The 17,929-nt window shown below is 31.0% G+C and overlaps 1 protein-coding gene across 8 annotated transcripts in view; it reads left to right on the plus strand.

The window, feature by feature from the left end:
* Window positions 1-17,929, plus strand: part of LOC143232331 (myosin-VIIa-like) — a 163,724-nt gene that overhangs the window by 136,686 nt on the left and 9,109 nt on the right. For 5 of the 8 annotated variants that reach the window (XM_076467609.1, XM_076467613.1, XM_076467611.1 and 2 more), the window contains 8 exons: window positions 403-494; window positions 4,024-4,085; window positions 4,544-4,696; window positions 8,827-8,932; window positions 13,075-13,189; window positions 15,208-15,294; window positions 15,670-15,741; window positions 16,838-16,944. In XM_076467609.1, the coding sequence (XP_076323724.1) occupies window positions 403-494; window positions 4,024-4,085; window positions 4,544-4,696; window positions 8,827-8,932; window positions 13,075-13,189; window positions 15,208-15,294; window positions 15,670-15,741; window positions 16,838-16,944 (794 nt within the window). Of the gene's footprint in view, window positions 1-402; window positions 495-4,023; window positions 4,086-4,543; window positions 4,697-8,826; window positions 8,933-13,074; window positions 13,190-15,207; window positions 15,295-15,669; window positions 15,759-16,837; window positions 16,945-17,929 lie in introns of all 8 variants that reach the window. The other 3 variants (XM_076467614.1, XM_076467615.1, XR_013017498.1) reach the window with 2 other exon arrangements.

Consider the following 17,929-nt stretch of genomic DNA (forward strand, 5'->3'; position numbering starts at 1 on the left):
ATATATATATACAGATAGATAGATAGATAGATGTCAGATATGAACAGTTCTGTCAGTCATTTTAAAGAATATATCAAAGGATAGCTTTCAATTTTTAATTTCTGTCATTTATTCATGAAAATGTAAAATAGTGCAAGTGTCAGAACTATCTAATTCTTTAGATTCATTAGATAATCACTAAGTCTTAAATTAGTTAAGTTTCATGTTGTACTAAGAACACTAATATTTTCAAAATAATCTATTCTTGTATTTTGCTGTGAGAGGTATTGGATAGTATATAATTGTTCACATTATTTTTTTCTGTAGTAATATTTTATCCTGACACTTAAAATTAATATCAATATCAAGTAACCAGAGTTAACTGGTGCATCATGCTATTCCAGTGTGCCTTAACATTATTACCTATTTTGAAATATATGGGTGACCTTCCTTCAAGAAAAACTCGAGGAGGAAATGATTTAACTGACTGCATATTTGATGGAGCCATTAAAAATGTAGGTTGAAGTGTACTAAGCTTGAAGACTCATAAGAACATATTAGTGCAATAAGCACATAGTCAGCAAGTAGGTCAAATGGATTATATCAGAGTACTAATTAGATAATTAATATATATATAATCAAAGGACTATATCAGCACCATAAGGATGTAGAATCAGATGATTTTTTCCTCGTGTTAAGTAGGTAGCTCAACATATATACTAAGATGATAATTAGTATATAGAATCAGATAATTATATAAGCAAATTAATTATGTAACTAAAGCTGTAGTTTCTGAAAATTAGTACTGTGTGAATTTTGAAAATTAACATTTTTAATTATTTCTAGTTGTTAGATGGTAATAGATTCTCTAATGCTTCCAGAGAGATCACTATACTGGTTAAAAGTGTTTTAGGACTCTTGACTTGACTAATTTCAGTGTCTATATAGCTATTTTGTCAGTCCCCCCTTCTCTCTCTCTCTTAAGTGCTAATAACAGTGGATGAGATATGGTTGTAAATACTCTGAGTAGTATTTGGTTGGTTAAAATCCTTTATCGTGTAGTAATACTACTCAAAACAAGTCAATGTACAGGATGTCACAATGGGTTTTTTGGTTCCTCCAGTTGTTATTCATATGACTAGGTGATTAGTGCACCCAGCTTGCAGTATGTGGGTCATGGGGTTAAATACCCATCCTACCAAATGTGCTTGTACTTTTAGTCATGTGGAGTTGTAATGTGATAGCCAATCCCTTTCTTCACTGGTAAAAGAGGAGCTTAAGAGTTGGTGGTAGATGGTGATGACTAGCTGTCTTCCTTCTAGTCATTCACTGCTAACTTAGGATTGGCTAGTGCAGATAGTCCTCATGTAACTTTGTGAGAAATTCAGAACAAACCAATCTAAACCACTTATTATTCTTATTCCTACATTTTGCACCTTCTGTAAATTGGTTGTTGTTAACTTTAGCTTTGATGCACACAAGTAGATTCCCTAGTTCATTCTTTCATTGCTAAATAAGCTTATAATTTTTGAAGTATGAAATTCTGCCTAATTAGCTTCTTTGAAGAGAATATAGCATGGTACAGTAATATTTAGTATTCATGCTAATCCATGATTCCATCAATTTTGTGAATCCTATTCACAGATCCTACACTCCAAACTACTAGTGAGCCTCTTACATGCTTGACTATTATTACAAGACACTCCTACTGCAACCTTTCTTTAGCAATCAGATACATGTTTGTTAAAAACAGAAAGCTCAAATTTAGAGTTCTCTGCCCAAAGCATTTTGTTCTATTGTTCTTGATACCAGAAAACATGCTTTTTTATGCTAATATCTTTGTACAGTAAAGGCTTTTTGCTGCTAATCTTTTCAAAAGACAAAAATCCTGCAGCATTCTTGAGACTTTACTCATTGAAACTTTATCTGCACAGTATTTGTTAATGTCATCAACAAGGTTTTTATGTTTTCCTTCAGTGTATCAGGTAACGAATGTTTAGATATATAAGATTTGTTATTTAGAAAACTAACTGATGTCTGCCTTTTCTGAGGTTATAGAGCTGGCTTTCCTTCTGTTTTTTCAATGTGTACTTCACATTATTTGGTGAACAACTGAAGTATTTTGGAATTATTCTTAAACTCCAACTAAATTTAGAGAAAATCATGAGTTTTGTTAATAACAAAACAATACATACCACGGAAGACAACAGTATGTAAAATTTGAATACTACAGTTGGAACAATGTTTTGGAAAAAAAAAGCCTTATCCCTCATATTCCTTTATGAAAAGCTTACATGTGAAGTCTCACATTTTTGCCATTATTATTAATGTAAAAGGTAAAGGACGTTATGCATTATAGCTGTATTGCTTTGTATTCAGATGAGACATCTTAAACACTTAAAAACATTACTGCAGTTATTTGTGATTACTTAAAGATTTAAAAAAGTATCCAATGTATGAAAATGAAGAATAAAACAAGAAAAAAATTATGAATTTAGAAGTTTTTTTTCTCCACCATTTAAAACTAAAGCAACAATAAGGAATTGTAATAAATTTGCATGCTGGTGTATGTTTGTGAATTTATATGGCTGACCAGTAAGTTGAAAGATGTTACTAAGGTAGAAACCTAGGGCTGAGCTTTACCAAAAGGTTCTGCAAGATATCAGCCAAACAACAACTACATGCTATCTACAAATAATGGAAAAACAGCATATTGGTAGTTAATGAATGTGCATGAGGCTAGTCCATCAGACTAGTCATGTATTCAAGTAGTAATAGTGACAATACTTCAGAATTTATTAAATATACCTCCAGGAAATATGACAGATCTTTTAACTAACTGTGCAAGTCTTTTGTACACAAAAGTAGATGTGTGTTACTAAGGAGTTTGCATAATGATACGTCTGCGAATTACCACAGATCAGTCTGACTCACTTTGACAAGTTGTTGTCAAGGTGATGTTTGTGTGAGGATAAAAATCAACTTTTGTCCATCATACAGCTTTTAACTTGTATGTAGTTAATCTACACACTCAATTAAATAAGTATTTGAAGATTGTTTAAGCAGTGTCTCAGGAGAACCTCATGAAAGTTCATTAATTGATTCAAGTAGGTTTTGATATTAAGAAGATAAAATTTAAAATAGAATTAGCAATGGATTCCAATAAATACTTAAATAAAAACATGGAAAAGAAAAGACTAGCGAGGAAAACTAAACAAATGCACAGTCTTGTCAAAGACTAGATTTATATGGAATTGAATTTTAGGTAGAAAGCAATGTCTCAGTAAGGTCTTAGTTGGTTTTTTTTGCTGTAAAATCCAAGATGCTACTTCTTGTCCCTAAAATGGGACCTGGCATTGGACAGTGGTTTGCATGCTGAGACTCTGATGTTTCATGAATCCTGTCCAATTTCCACATAAACACACTCCACACTCTTAGGTTGTGACAGTAAATTTCCATGATTTTGTCAAGAGTTGATGGTAGCTACAGCTGACTAATTGTTAGTTCTCTAGTTTTCAGCTCAAACTTAGTGATGGTTATGTGCAAATAACTCTTTGTGTACTTTTGTAAATATTTTAAAACATAGAAACTGAAAAATAATTCTTGTAGATATATTCTTCATGTAGTATAGAAGTAATTCCATAAAAACAGTATGAACTTACATAACTCATCATATATTTTATATAAAATATACATTTAAATGATTATTACTTCTCTAGAGTATTTAAAATGTTAACTTAGTATTCTGAAAATATCATAGTAAGTTTGGAATCTTGTGATACTTTAAATGTATAAGAATTAATTCATATTCACTAGTAATTCAATTCAAGATATCAGTTCTATAAAACTAACATAACAATTTTATAAAGTTTAGAATGTATTCCTTCTTTATGTTTTATTCAAATTATAAGGATTCATACATGCTGAATGGCTGTTTTATTTTATATATCCTAGTACAGATTTTAATAGCTTTATTTTAAATGAAACTTCTCAACTTTTTACTGTAGAAAACAGTTGAAGATGTAATATTTTTTTTCCTGATAGGAACTTTTGAAGGATGAAATATACTGTCAAATTATGAAGCAGCTAACCAACAACAAACAAAGGTTGGCATTTAGCTATTAATTTTTAATGTATATTTGATAAGAGTCAGAAGAGTTTACTACTGAAAAAAATTGTACTACTATATATATAAAGAAATACATGTGCACATATACACATCAGTTGAATGTTGTTTTTCTGAATATATTAACATGTGTAAATATGTGAAGTAATAAAGAAACACATTTGGTTTTGTAAGGAAGAAAGCACATATATGTGCTAATACTGTTAACAATAAACTGGCTGACATCTTCAAAACCTAGCTCTAATATTCAATGTCATTGTTTGAGAGTTTTTTTTGTTGTTTTTTTTTCCTTGTTTTATGAAGTTTTGATAACAGATACATAGAGAAAGAGGAAAGGTTGAACTAAAAAATGCCATTTGTGTAACTGAAGTACAATTGCATAATTAAAGTAATCTGTGTATACGAACATCTACTTTATGTAATTATTTTAAATTTCAGAATCAGTGAAGAACGAGGATGGGAACTGATGTGGTTAGCCACAGGACTTTTTGCACCTAGTCAAAATTTGTTGAAAGAACTCACAATGTATCTACGTACACGGAATCATCCTGTAGCTTATGACTCCATTCAAAGATTACAAAAAACCCTCAGGTTAGTTATAGAAATCTTAGAAAATTTATTATGACAGACTAAGTCATGGGAAAATTATTAAGAGCCTACTGACATTAGTGGGGGATAGGTTGGCTCATTAGACAGAAATCTGGATGGATAGAAAAAAGCAGAAGGTTGTTATAAATAGAGTTCATTAAAACATGTCATATTTTATCATACTTAATGGTGAGAATGGTAGGACTAGGGACACAAGTATAAATTTTAGCAGGGTAGGAATTATGTTCAGCTGTGAAAATTTTATTTTTCTAAAAAAGATAGTTAACCTTTCGAATCGGATTCTTTCAGATGTTATGAATGCAGTTTTTTAAGGGAGTTTAAGGAAAGGCTTAGTAAATATTTGAATGAGAATGGCTGGCTTTGAATTTTTATTCTTAAGTTTAGTTTAATGGATGTGACAGTCTATGTAAATCTACTAGTACCTTGTTGTCCTTCAGGTACTCTCATGATTCAGAGGCCTCAGTGTACCAACCTGTTGTCAATTCCCGATTTTAATTCAGTTCAACTCTTTTTTAAAAGCAAATAGTTTTAATTTAGCATCTCAGGTTCAATTTTTCTTCCTTTGTTTTTATTTTAATTATTTTTTATTCTCCAAATTTTCCAATATTCTCAGATTCATATTTCCTTCCTTTGTTTGTTGCCATTTCCCAATCTTGGTTCAGTTCTACTTTTTGTTTTAATTCTCAGATTTGTATTTTTCTTTTCATGTTTGTGTTTGCACCAGTATTCTTTAACTTATTTGTTTGATGCAATTTCTTTAACTTATAAACTATTAAAGTCTTATTTTTTACCCTTTTCATTTATGCCTGAACTCTTATTGCAAAACCATCAATATGTTTCCACTGTTTTGTTTTAACCTTTTCCAAACTTAACTTAATTCAAGGTCTATTCCATGGGTTCTGGGAAGTTCTGATGTCTTTTTTTCCCAGGGAACCTGTTGTATTTGACTGACTAAGAAATGTTTAGTCCCATATTCTGTTAAAATTTGTTTATTTTTCATAAAATATGTCCATTATTTCCCAATTTTTGGCAGAAAACTTCACATATTGTTCATTAAGTGAGGATTAGAAAAACATGATTTTTTTCTGTAGACCTTCAGGAAGCAAACTTATGAAGTTTAAGGGCTATAGAACAAAAATATTTGACAAAAAAATTGACAGTAAATGTTTAAGTGAAATCTAAAAAAATACTCAGGTACCACACCCTCAGAATTCATCAGTATGCATGTAAAAGTTTCAAATCTCTGGGTTCTTTTCTCTTGGAGCTATGGCTCTCACACACACACAGACTCTTATTACTATAGATAACTAACTGCCTTCGTATTAATTACATTACAGTGTGTTTATTCCTAGCATATATCTGATACAAACATTTAATTGTGAAATCTTGTCTTTGTTTTAATATAACTTACTTAGTGAAATGCAATTAGTTTATGACATTTTTAAAATTAAACTTAGAAGAAAAGTTGGTTCAGGCCATTCATCATACAGCAACCATCCTCCTTTGTGTAAAATGGCTGTTTAGATTATTTTAAACCAACATCTTTAGCATTATAATCAAGTCAGTGTAGTGTTGACATTGTTTATGTTCACTTCAATTGATAACAAGTAAATAGCTATATAAAAGCTTTTTCTTTGTTTTTCTTTTGAGATACATTTGTGTTACTATACACTGAACTGAGTTTCTTAAGATATTTGTAATAAGTGCAAACTGTAAAAGTGTAATGAAATAAAACCTTTATTTTTACAATAAAATAAAAATAAAATGCAGTGTGCATTCCTGTTCAGACCAGGATCACTGTTGACACTTTTATTAGGCTGTGTTTATCCCCACATCTTTCACACTCATTTTGTTGAACTCTGTATGACTAAAACATGTTATTTCCAAATAATGTGTATTGGACGAACTCCTAGTAGAACTGAACCAATAAAGTATGCTTAAATTCAACAGGTTGACTCTGTTTCTTTGTCCAGTTGGCAATATCATCATCCAACCCTTTCACTTTCACAGCCTTGATCACTTGTAAACCAAAGACATTGTCAGTTCAAGAAACAAAGGTTATTACACTTATAGATCTTTCCAATATGGATACTGTCTGTAATTGCACTATCCCCTTGAACATAATAGACATTATCCACTATAGAAAATAAAAAACAAAGCAACTAGAACAAAAAACTTCACAAATTTTTGGGACACACAGTTGTGCTAAAACTGCATAAAAGAAGACCAAAAAAACCTGTTTTAAATTCTTTAATAAGTAAAAGCATGTTTCTCACTATACTTGAGTGCACATGTGTATATATGTGTGTATGTGTAGTAGTTAGTGTACCTATCTCCTGATTGAAGTTATGAGAACTCGTGATTAATGAAATGTTTATCTTAAAACATGATTTTATTGCCTTCATTATATGTGACTGTGAAAAATGCCCATAAAGTGCCAAGCACAAAACGTGAATCTATAGATTTGTATGTATTTTTACATGGATCCAACAAACCTTCATGCCAAATTTGGTGAAGGTCCATCAACAGGGAGCAAAGTAGTGGTAAAAAAACACATAATGCAAAACTGAAAATTTTTTTTGTCTCCCCATGGACCAAATGAACCTTCATACCAAATTTGATGATCCATTTAGAGAATGTAAGGTAGTGGAAAAAAACCCCTCAAACACCCATAAAAACCAGAAAAAGTGAAACTGAAAATTTTAATGTACTCTGCATGGACCCAACGAACATCCATACTAGTTGTTGTGGAGATCCATCCACACCCTGCAAAGTAGTTACATGGACATACAACAGATTGCACTATTGTATTTATATAGATATATGTGCTATTTGGTTCATTCTTATATTTGATATTTTGATGATTTAGCAGTAGTCTTTTATCTATTTTATCAACATTCTTTTTCATTTACTGTTAAGATTTTTAATGTGTATTTAAACTGTAAAAACTAATAAATTGTGACATTTAATATAATTAGTTGCAATTCTATTGGACTTGGTACAAGTAAATTTGGAGGTTACTTTATAAAACCCATATTTTGATGTATTAATGTTTTAAAACTAATTTTAATGAATTGTAAAGTGACAAGAAATTGACATGTAGTGATTATTATGCATTTTGTTAAGTTTAAAGTTCATATGAAAACTTTTAAGAAACTATACCTAAAATTAAAGTTTAGGTTCCATGTTGTTGACAATTTTTAACATTTTCTAAAGTGTGCATGCTTTTGTGAAACTCAAATTTTAGCTTTATATAGAATATTTATATAATGTATGCCTTAAAATTCAGTGGAAGATATTACAGGTTATAAAATGTTTCTTATTTATTATATAAAAGTCTGTATTGAGTGTTATATAACAGTTGTAGGAACAACAACAATAACATCTGGACTCTGAACATATACCATTATGTTCTGTGCACATCACTGCCAACAAGATCTTTCACGCAATACCAGAACTTATTAGGTCAACTGGGCATGAACATGCAAAGCCTTATTCAGAATACTATTCATTCATTTATTCATATGGTATTTGTACTAGTGAAACCAAACAAAATCACTCTCTTTGCTTTGGGGTTATTTGGTACTATATTATAAGAAAATTAAATAATAGCTTGAACAGTCTCTCAAGTTGTTTTATATTTTTATTTAAATAATGATGGCATCTCAAGCCAGCACAGTTCATCAGATCTTGTAATTGGTTGTAACTTGTACATTCTGATGAAGAGCACCAGCTTAAAATGTCATTCTTAGTTCAACAAATATATAAAAAACAATTGTTCAACCAATTATTTAATTTTGTTATTTTCGTTACCTGTACAGTTTTAATATATTTGTGTTTGTATTCTACATTATAAAAGTCATGGTCAAATCTCACTGTTCTGCCTGAAAAAGTAGCTCAAGATTTGATGTTTGCCTTTTGATTAGTAGTCTATCACTTCAGAATTAGAGACTGCTAGTGCAATTAGCCCTAGTACAGTTTTGTGCATAATTCAGAAAACCAATTAATAGATCATGAATCATTGTCATAAGGCATCATGTATCATACCAATTAATGTTTTTAATTATTCTTCACTTCTATGTGAGCGCACAGTTTGGACTTTTTTCTGATAGGGTTGGACAGCGGAAATACCCACCACATGTGGTCGAAGTAGAAGCAATACAACACAAGAGTACTCAAATCTTTCATAGAGTTTATTTCCCTGATGACTCAGATGAGGTACGTTCATGAGGATTGTATTGTATTATGCAAAATGGTTTCTTTGCCAATTCCAGTATTTTTTCAATACTGAATAAGTAGTTCTATTTGTTCTTACTTTTAAATGGTAGAATAGTTTTGTATCAGTATGACTTAGCATGATATGAGGGAAAGAAATGAGAGTGTTGCTAATAATGTGCATAATTCACAAAAACATTGATGCAGGTTTTCAACTGGAAAAAACAAAGTCATCTTATTTTAAATACTGATATGTATGTGAAAATCATTGGTAGTTTATTTTATTTGGCCTGACATGCCCTAATGGTTATGGTGCTTAAATTGTAGTCTTCAGGCTTGAATCTCCATCACACCAAATATGTTCACCCTTTCCTGGGTAGTAGCAGCTGTTTTCTACTTTCAATAACAACAACAACAAAAAACAAACAAATTAACTTGAAACAAAGTCAGCTTAATGGTTTTCATTACCATGCACCATACCACATCTCAGAATTTCAAGACAAATTCGTTATTAGTCTGAAAAGTTCTACTCTTGTGTGTATTACATTCATGTGCGTAATTAAATATGCACAAGCCGTCACACATATATCCATTCCTGATTAACTGTTGAATATATTTGCCAGTTTCAATAGGATGTTATCTGAGACATAAAACATGCTCATACTGTCACATTCATGTCCATCATTGTATATTAACCAATAAATACATACAATATATGAGGTCATCACTCAACAGCTTGTCTGATTTCTGTATCAACTGACATCAGCACGAGTCATGCCTTCCACCTGTTAAGTATCAGGAGTCACCTAAATAGTTAAGTATGTACTATAACTCTGACAATTTTTTTCTTTAAATAGTAAAAATTACAGACATAAATAAGCAGAAATAGTCTATTCTAATATTAATTACTTTCCTTGACATAAACTACAAATTACACTCATATATAAAGTAATAGGTGCACAAAGGATCTCAAAACATTAATGTTACCACAGTTATATAAGTAATTAGCCTTAATCTATTTCTATCCCAGTAGCCTAGCCAACTATCAATCACAGTGACCTTCTACATGAGATGAACACACAAAAATAAATAGTACAAAATATACGTTTAATTGATTAATGTTAGAACACTACCATGTTACTGCAATTCATGAAGGATAATGTATCACACCCAAACCACCAGGCACAACCTTGAATGGTAAAGAATACAAAATTGTGTCAACTTGCATGCTGTATTGTGAGTTCACTCAGGAAATTCAGACCATCAAACATTGGGAATTTTTCACATAAAACTTAAAAACTTAAGGCTGATTGCTTAGAAAGCAAAGTTATGAAGTCTTCTCAACTTGTCTCTTTATGAAAATCTCCATTCATGATTAACTGTTTAATATAGTTGCCAGTTTCAGTAGGATGTTATCTAACATCATCTGTCCTAGTCATGTCAATAAGATGTTGCCTAACAACATCAACTGCCCTAGCTGTGTCAATAGGATGTTACCAAACAGCATCAACTGCCCTAGTTGTGTCAATAGGATGTTACCTAACAACATCAACTGTCCTGGTCGTGTCAATATAATGTTATCTAACAACATCAACTGCCCTAGCTGTGTCAATAGGATGTTACCAAACAGCATCAACTGCCCTAGCTGTGTCAATAGGATGTTACCAAACAGCATCAACTGCCCTAGTTGTGTCAATAGGATGTTACCTAACAACATCAACTGTCCTGGTTGTGTCAATAGGATGTTACCTAACAACATCAACTGTCCATGTTGTGTCGATAGGATGTTCCCTAACAACATCAACTGCCCTAGTTGTGTCAATAGGACATTACCTAACAACATCAACTGTGCTCGTTGTGTCATAAGGATGTTATCTAACATCATCAACAGTTCTAGTTGTGTCAATAGGATGTTCTCTAACAACATCAACTGTCCATGTTGTGTCAATAGGACATTACCTAACAACATCAACTGTCCATGTTGTGTCAATAGGACATTACCTAACAACATCAACTGTGCTAGTTGTGTCAATAGGGTGTTATCTAACATCATCAACTGTCTAAGTTGTGCCAATAGGATGTTATCTAACATCATCAACAGTTCTAGTTGTGTCAACATCATCAACAGTTCTAGTTGTGTCAGTAGGATGTTATCTAACAACATCAACCGTCCTACTTGTGTTAAGAGAATGTTAATAAACAGTTAGATATGTACTAGCAGTTTCTTCCTCCTCACCAGCTGAAATGAGATCATAAAGCAAAGTGCTTTCATGATTAGTCAACATGAAGCAACAGTTATCAGTGAAGTGGGACTTAAAGTTATCATTATGTCTGATGTACATTCACGACCACAGTAACACATAATACACTTCATCAAGCTGGTGATAGATCAGTCCAGCCAGGACTGGGTTGTTTCTCTTCTACAAATGTGTACTTTAACCATACCTACTCACCAAGGTTGAACTTTTGAGACAGTTAATACCCAGCACCACAAAAAAGAAAAAAAAAATTTCTTTATTTGAAGTGAGGAACCTTTTGCCCATTTGTATTATGAAACTATCCAACTTTAAAACTATTTGTGTGTATTGGAAGTTAATTCCTTGCTGAAGTGAGAAGAAACACAGTGAAGTGTGTCATCTTTCTTGATGTTTAATTTTCAGTGTGAAATTAACTTCTTATTCCTTTTACACACCACATGCTGAAGAAATTATTTGTTGTAACCTATTCGTGTGTATACTGTACATGTCATTTTCACATGTTAATTGTTGTTACTGTATTACATAATAATAGTAATATTTCAAGATAGTTTTAAAACTTCCTTATTTTTAAATTTATACTTTCAAATATGATTTACATATTCCTACAGTCATGCCTTCCAGCAGCTTTGTAGTATGTTTGCCCACTTACAACTCTTAAAAACTGGGTTTTGATACTGCCTGTGGTCCCAAAGATTGAGTGCACACAACAGTTTCTGCACTGTGGATTTTACTGATATCCAACATATAGCCCAAAATTTCCAAAATACATCAGGTTCCAGAAATGTTATGTAATGAATAAATCAAACATGGATAACAAAGAAATACAAGTTAACAAAAGGAAATTTTTTTTCACTAAAATGTGTAATTACCATGTTGCCCAGCTTATAATTCAGTCTAGCTGCTGTGATTGAAAAATTTTTCCAAATGTCTGCCCTGAACAAAACCGTAAGGATTATATATTATACTGTGATTTCAAGTTAGACAAAGATTCCAAGTGCAGTATCCTTTAATCCATAGGATAACTATGTCAGTGAGTATTTCAGTACCATATTCAAGAGAAAGTACTCCCAACTAATACCAAATTGTGTAGGTGTTTGTATCACCACTTCAAGTAAGTATACTCTGGCCTGGGGTGTGAATGGAGACAAAGGGCAACCCGATACATACTTCTAGGAGATAGTTGTTGCTGTATGTAACATTTAAATGAGTAAGGATCAGTACATAATTATAACATTTTTATATTAAATAAAAAAAACAAACAATAACATGCATAATACCTGCATGAAAACTTAGCAAAATAATCTGAATATGCTTTGCTGTAGTTATATTTCAAACAATGTATGGAACAATCAAATTAATATCTCTTACTGGGTTAGTAAAGTAACTAATCCGTTTTAATTACACACACACATGTATACATATGTATGTGTTTGTGTGTGTGTGTATATATATATATATATATATAGAGAGAGAGAGAGAGATAGTAACATGTGTTAAACAATACATACTTTTATTCAATTTTTTTGCAAATATATTTAGTGGACAATATATGTCTATTTTAAAACCAGAACATTTATTTTATAAAATAGGATATCACAAAAATCTAAACAACTTATAAAGTGTGCAGTTACACTATAAAATAATGAAGTAGAAAACATTGCTGTTTATTTTTGTCATGAGTAGAGATAAACAAATCACTCACCTTTCATTAATCATTCATATATATCAGGTGTATATATACAGTTTGCACTTTAATTTCATAATGGTATATCCAAACTTCATAACCTATGTTACACAATACTCATAAAGAATAAAGAAAGATGAAAATGACTTTTAGTTTTGATTTCATTCTACTTTAAATTTCATTCTGATGTGTTTGCTTTGTAGGCTTTGGAAGTAGATTCCAGTACAAGGGCAAAGGATCTTTGTTACAACATATCTGTTCGTCTCAACCTAAGAAGTGATGAAGGGTTTAGTCTGTTTGTAAAAATTGCAGATAAAGGTTAGAACCTGTGGTTGTGATTATTGTTATATGTCAGGACTTTCCTATTCGTATCTCCCTATGTTTTTTCTCTTGTTTCATGTTATGTTATAATTTATTTCTGCATTCATTCACAACATTTTCATATTAGACACCAAGTAGAAGAGCAGTAGTGGATATATGAAAATGTTTACTATTATGTTAAAGGCTATGTTTGAATGTTGAATTTTCTGAATGTAGAGTTAGAAGCTTCCTGCTAAATCAAAGTTCCTAATTTAGATTAAAATAGTGTATTATACAACAAGACATGAGATGTAAACTTTGTGTTATGAGTGATATGGTAGAACATTAGAAATCTGGGTTTAATACCAAAGTATCTTACAGATGAGGTTATAATCAAGTAAGTGGTAATGCAAAACATTAAAATTCTGGGTTTACAATAAAAGTATCATATAACATCTTGGGTTAGAATCAAGGGACTGGTAAGGCAGAAAATTCCAAACCTTAGTTTTACATCAAAGTATCATATAACACCTTGAGTTAGAATCAAGGGAGTGGTAAGGCAAAATATTACAAACATTAGTTTTATGTCAAAGGATCGTATAACACTTTGGGTTAGAATCAAGGGAGTGGTAAGGCAAAACATTACAAACCTTAGTTTTATATCAAAGTATTGTATAACAACTGGAGCTATAAGTAAGTGAATGGCAAGGTATGACATTACAAATATTGATTTTATATTAAAGTATCATATTACAGTTGGGGGTTACAAACAAGAAAGTGGTAAGATTAATACCAAAGTATTATGTAATAACTGGGGTTGTAATGAAGTGAATAGTAAAATGGATCTTTACAATTCTGAGATTTATATCAAAACTAAGGCTATAATCAAGTGAGTACCGTTTTTATTCGTTTATAAGATGATTCGCTTATAAGACGGGTCCCAACTTCACCTGAGAGATTGTCGATATTCTGTTTAGACTCGTTTATAAGACGAAGGAAGGAAAGCAGGTAACGAGAGAAAAGTGAAAAAAATGGAAATTAATAGAAACCTAATTTTGGGTTTCATATACGATATTTCGATTTCAGATTAGAAGGAGAAAAATAGAAGAGATAGAAAAGTGAAAATAAATGAATAAATCCAAACTCGGTGTTCAAGCGTTTAATGGAATTTCATCAACTATTTTATTTACTGAATGATAAATATTCATATTTAAAACACATAACAAAGAACAATCTAATGCACAAAACTTATCACAACATATTTCAGTATCAAAGTACATTTATGATAACTTTTAAACCACATTTCTTCAAAGTATTAAAAGAGTTTATGCAAACTGCACTTTAATAGAACACAGCAAATCAGTATGCAAGTTATGAAATTCAAAAGCCTTCAAATTATTCGTTGTCGCTATCTCCAAACAGTTCATAAAACTGCTCCTCGGACAATCCATCATCGTAGAGGTCACATTCCTCCATGTTCTCCTCCTGCTCTACGTCATCTCTGCTGCCGATAAACTCACTGAAAAGTTCATCATCCTCACTGCCATCAATGGAATTCGAAATTCCGCATTTGAGGAACGATCTGATAAACTGAGTGAACTAAATTTATTTTCTATGTCTGTAGACCTCGCCTATAAGACGGGCCCTTCAATTTGAGCCCGAAATCTCGAGGAAAAATCCCAGTCTTATAAGCGAGTAAACACGGTAGTGAGGTAAAGTTAGGTTTTATATCAAAGTATTATGTAACAACTAAGACTATGATCACTAATCATATAGTTTTGCTTCAGTTTCATAAATTTAATTAATATGATCATATTGTTTGAATTGTTTTGTCATATTTATTAGTGATTGAAGACATTGTTTATGCATTATATGAAAGTAAAATAAAAATATAAGCTATAAATTATTTGGGTTTTGGACTTGTAACCTGTTATCTGTGAATAGTGTGTTACAAGGCCATGTGAATCATGAAGAAAATGTCCAACTCTGATAACTGTGAATGTTATAAAGAAACCAATATTTTATTTATTTTTCAGTTTTCAGTGTCCAAGAGAACAACTTCTTCTTTGATTTTGTGAGGCACCTAACTGACTGGGTGCGAAAGAACCGACCTGCTAGAGAAGGTATAATGGATCTTGTTCCTTCACATGTATGGCTATATTGTTTGGGACATGTGCCAATTAAAAGATGTTACAAAAACTAATTTGTTTGTATACCAACTTAGAGCTACAATTTATAGGTCTTTAGTAGTTATGACTAAGAATAGATTCACTCCAAAAGGCATTTAGGAATAGAGTTATTACAACATTACTTAACTGTTAAAAATGAGGCTATTATTTTAGAATTATAACTAATAAGATCATAATTGCTCTTTAAATTATTGTTGCTTTAAGTATTTAAAATGTGCTAGATAAATTTCAAGACACTTTACCTGCTCCTGTTTTTAGGACTTTAATTCGGGTATATTTTGAAAAGTTAACTTTATTTGTTGTGCTTAGGCTTCTGTGAACCATTGTCTGCCTTTCTGTACAGCCTGTTGTGTCAAGTTTTCATGTCATCACCTGTGACTGGTACTGGCCTGTTTCACGTCTGTATAAACATTTTAATAATGTTTGTTTGCTTGTGTGTCAGTTTATTGTTTTGTACATATTTCATGTCTTTTAACTTGTGGTAAAGATTTTACTGTCTCTTACTTAAAACATATGGATAAATATGTGTTATAGCTTTTCATAATTAAATACAGTGAGCTAATAATTTAACATAGCTTGATATCAGTAACCATTTACGTAGATTATTGTATGGTTATCAATAGTAACAATAGAAGACAGACCAGCGTTCTGTTGAAATATGTAGTGTGCTATCTACATAAATGTTTCACTATGCTTCTAAATCATTCGTGACCAATTAACCATTTTATTAACATTACGTACTTCTGAACAAAAGTATTTATGGTCATTGTTACACAATAACAGTTAAAATATCTAACTTTCTTTACTATTCTTATTAGAAGTAATTAATGCATTACTACAATTAAATTTCATATTATTCTTTTACATAAAAAACATTTATTTTTGCTCCTTAATTTTAAAGTAACAGTCTGCACTAGTATGGTTTTTACTTGTTTTTCTATAACATTAAAGTTTTTGTACTTGAACTTTGAGAATACATAAGAGTGGCTAGATTTTGAGAGTATGTTATAGTCATTCCTCTGTGAGATGTACAGCTTTGTTTGTTTATGGGTACTTTTTACATAGCTCATACCTTTGGGAAAACAGAAATACATAGGTTCATATTTATACTCTCTCTAATTACATAGGTTCATATTTATACTGTCTCTAATTACATAGGTTCATATTTATACTCTCTCTAATTACATAGGTTCATATTTATACTCTTTCTAATTTTCTCCTTGCTCAAGCTGCAAGAAGGTTTTTTAAAAATATTTAAAGATTTCTATTGTTCATAGTTTTCAAGAAAGAAAAATGATGTTTATAAACCCATTACCTTTAATGAAGTGTTAATGTTAAAATATGCTGTGAACATAATATATTGTTAATATCCAGAGAGTTTTAAAAGTAATTGAAATATTTTACTTGTTTATCCTTGAAAGGTATTAATGTAAGTGTAAAAAGAAATACTGATCAAAACTGTATTATTAAACTCCAGGTACTGCACAACAGCTTGCCTATCAAGTATTTTTCTTGAAAAAGATTTGGACAAACACAATACCTAGAAAAGATAAGAATGCTGATATCATCTTCCATTTCTACCAGGTAAACTTTCTAAGATACTTAGAAAATATTATTTCACAGCAGAAGGTCTTATGAAAGGTTGACAAAGTTTGACTAATTTAGATTTTTTTGTTGGGGATTGGTTGCCTTTTACCAGCTTATGAAGCATGATGATAATTAATTATACTTGTCATAAAACTTTAGCATTAGACCTATGTTTTTAAACACTGCATTCTTTATATAGTCCTTTGGGAATTTCAAGAATTATAAGTGTGTCGTTAGAATACTGTTATTATACACTCTTCTAATTCACGAGTATTCCTTAGGGACTATACAACAAATGTACAATTAGAATACACATTAAGCCTAATGAAATATTTTTTCTGTTGCATTTACAGAAAAGGTAAACTTTTCCTGACAGGTTAGTATAACTTCAAAACACAATAAGTGTGATATGTCTGAAAGAAAGCCATGCTTAAATACTTGGATATGAGGTTAAGCCCTACATTTAGAAGTCACCTTGAACACAAATAATATCCATCTCTTTCCTATTAAATTTCAACAGATTGGACATGCAGATGTATCCGTTTTTTTATTTGTTAATGATGGTTTCACCTACTCATCAGAAATTGATTTTCTTCTACTTCATTAATAACATACATTTGTACCTCTGAGCTAAATGATGTTTATATCATTTATTATTGTTTTTACTATATTCTTTAAAGTTTGCAAATTTTTATAAAATTAAAAATGTGGGAATGAACAGTAGTTTTATTTCAGTTACCTAACAAATGTACTAATCATTAGCTACGTTGTTTAGTGGGAAAATTTTATGAAAGCTACATATTTGTTCCTTAGTAATGAGAGTTTAGTGATTTTTTGAGTTTTAAGCCAACATAAAAACTGTTTATAAAATTTAAGTTCAGGCTGAAAAACTAAAATGTTTTTGATTTCATTCTTAATTTGGGTAAAAGAGAAATGGTAGACTCAGCTTGTTCTTGGATTTGCCACGTTACTGAGTTATATT

The sequence above is a fragment of the Tachypleus tridentatus genome, chromosome 11 (genome assembly GCF_004210375.1).
Source record: "Tachypleus tridentatus isolate NWPU-2018 chromosome 11, ASM421037v1, whole genome shotgun sequence".
In the NCBI taxonomy this organism is placed as follows: Eukaryota; Metazoa; Arthropoda; class Merostomata; order Xiphosura; family Limulidae; genus Tachypleus; species Tachypleus tridentatus.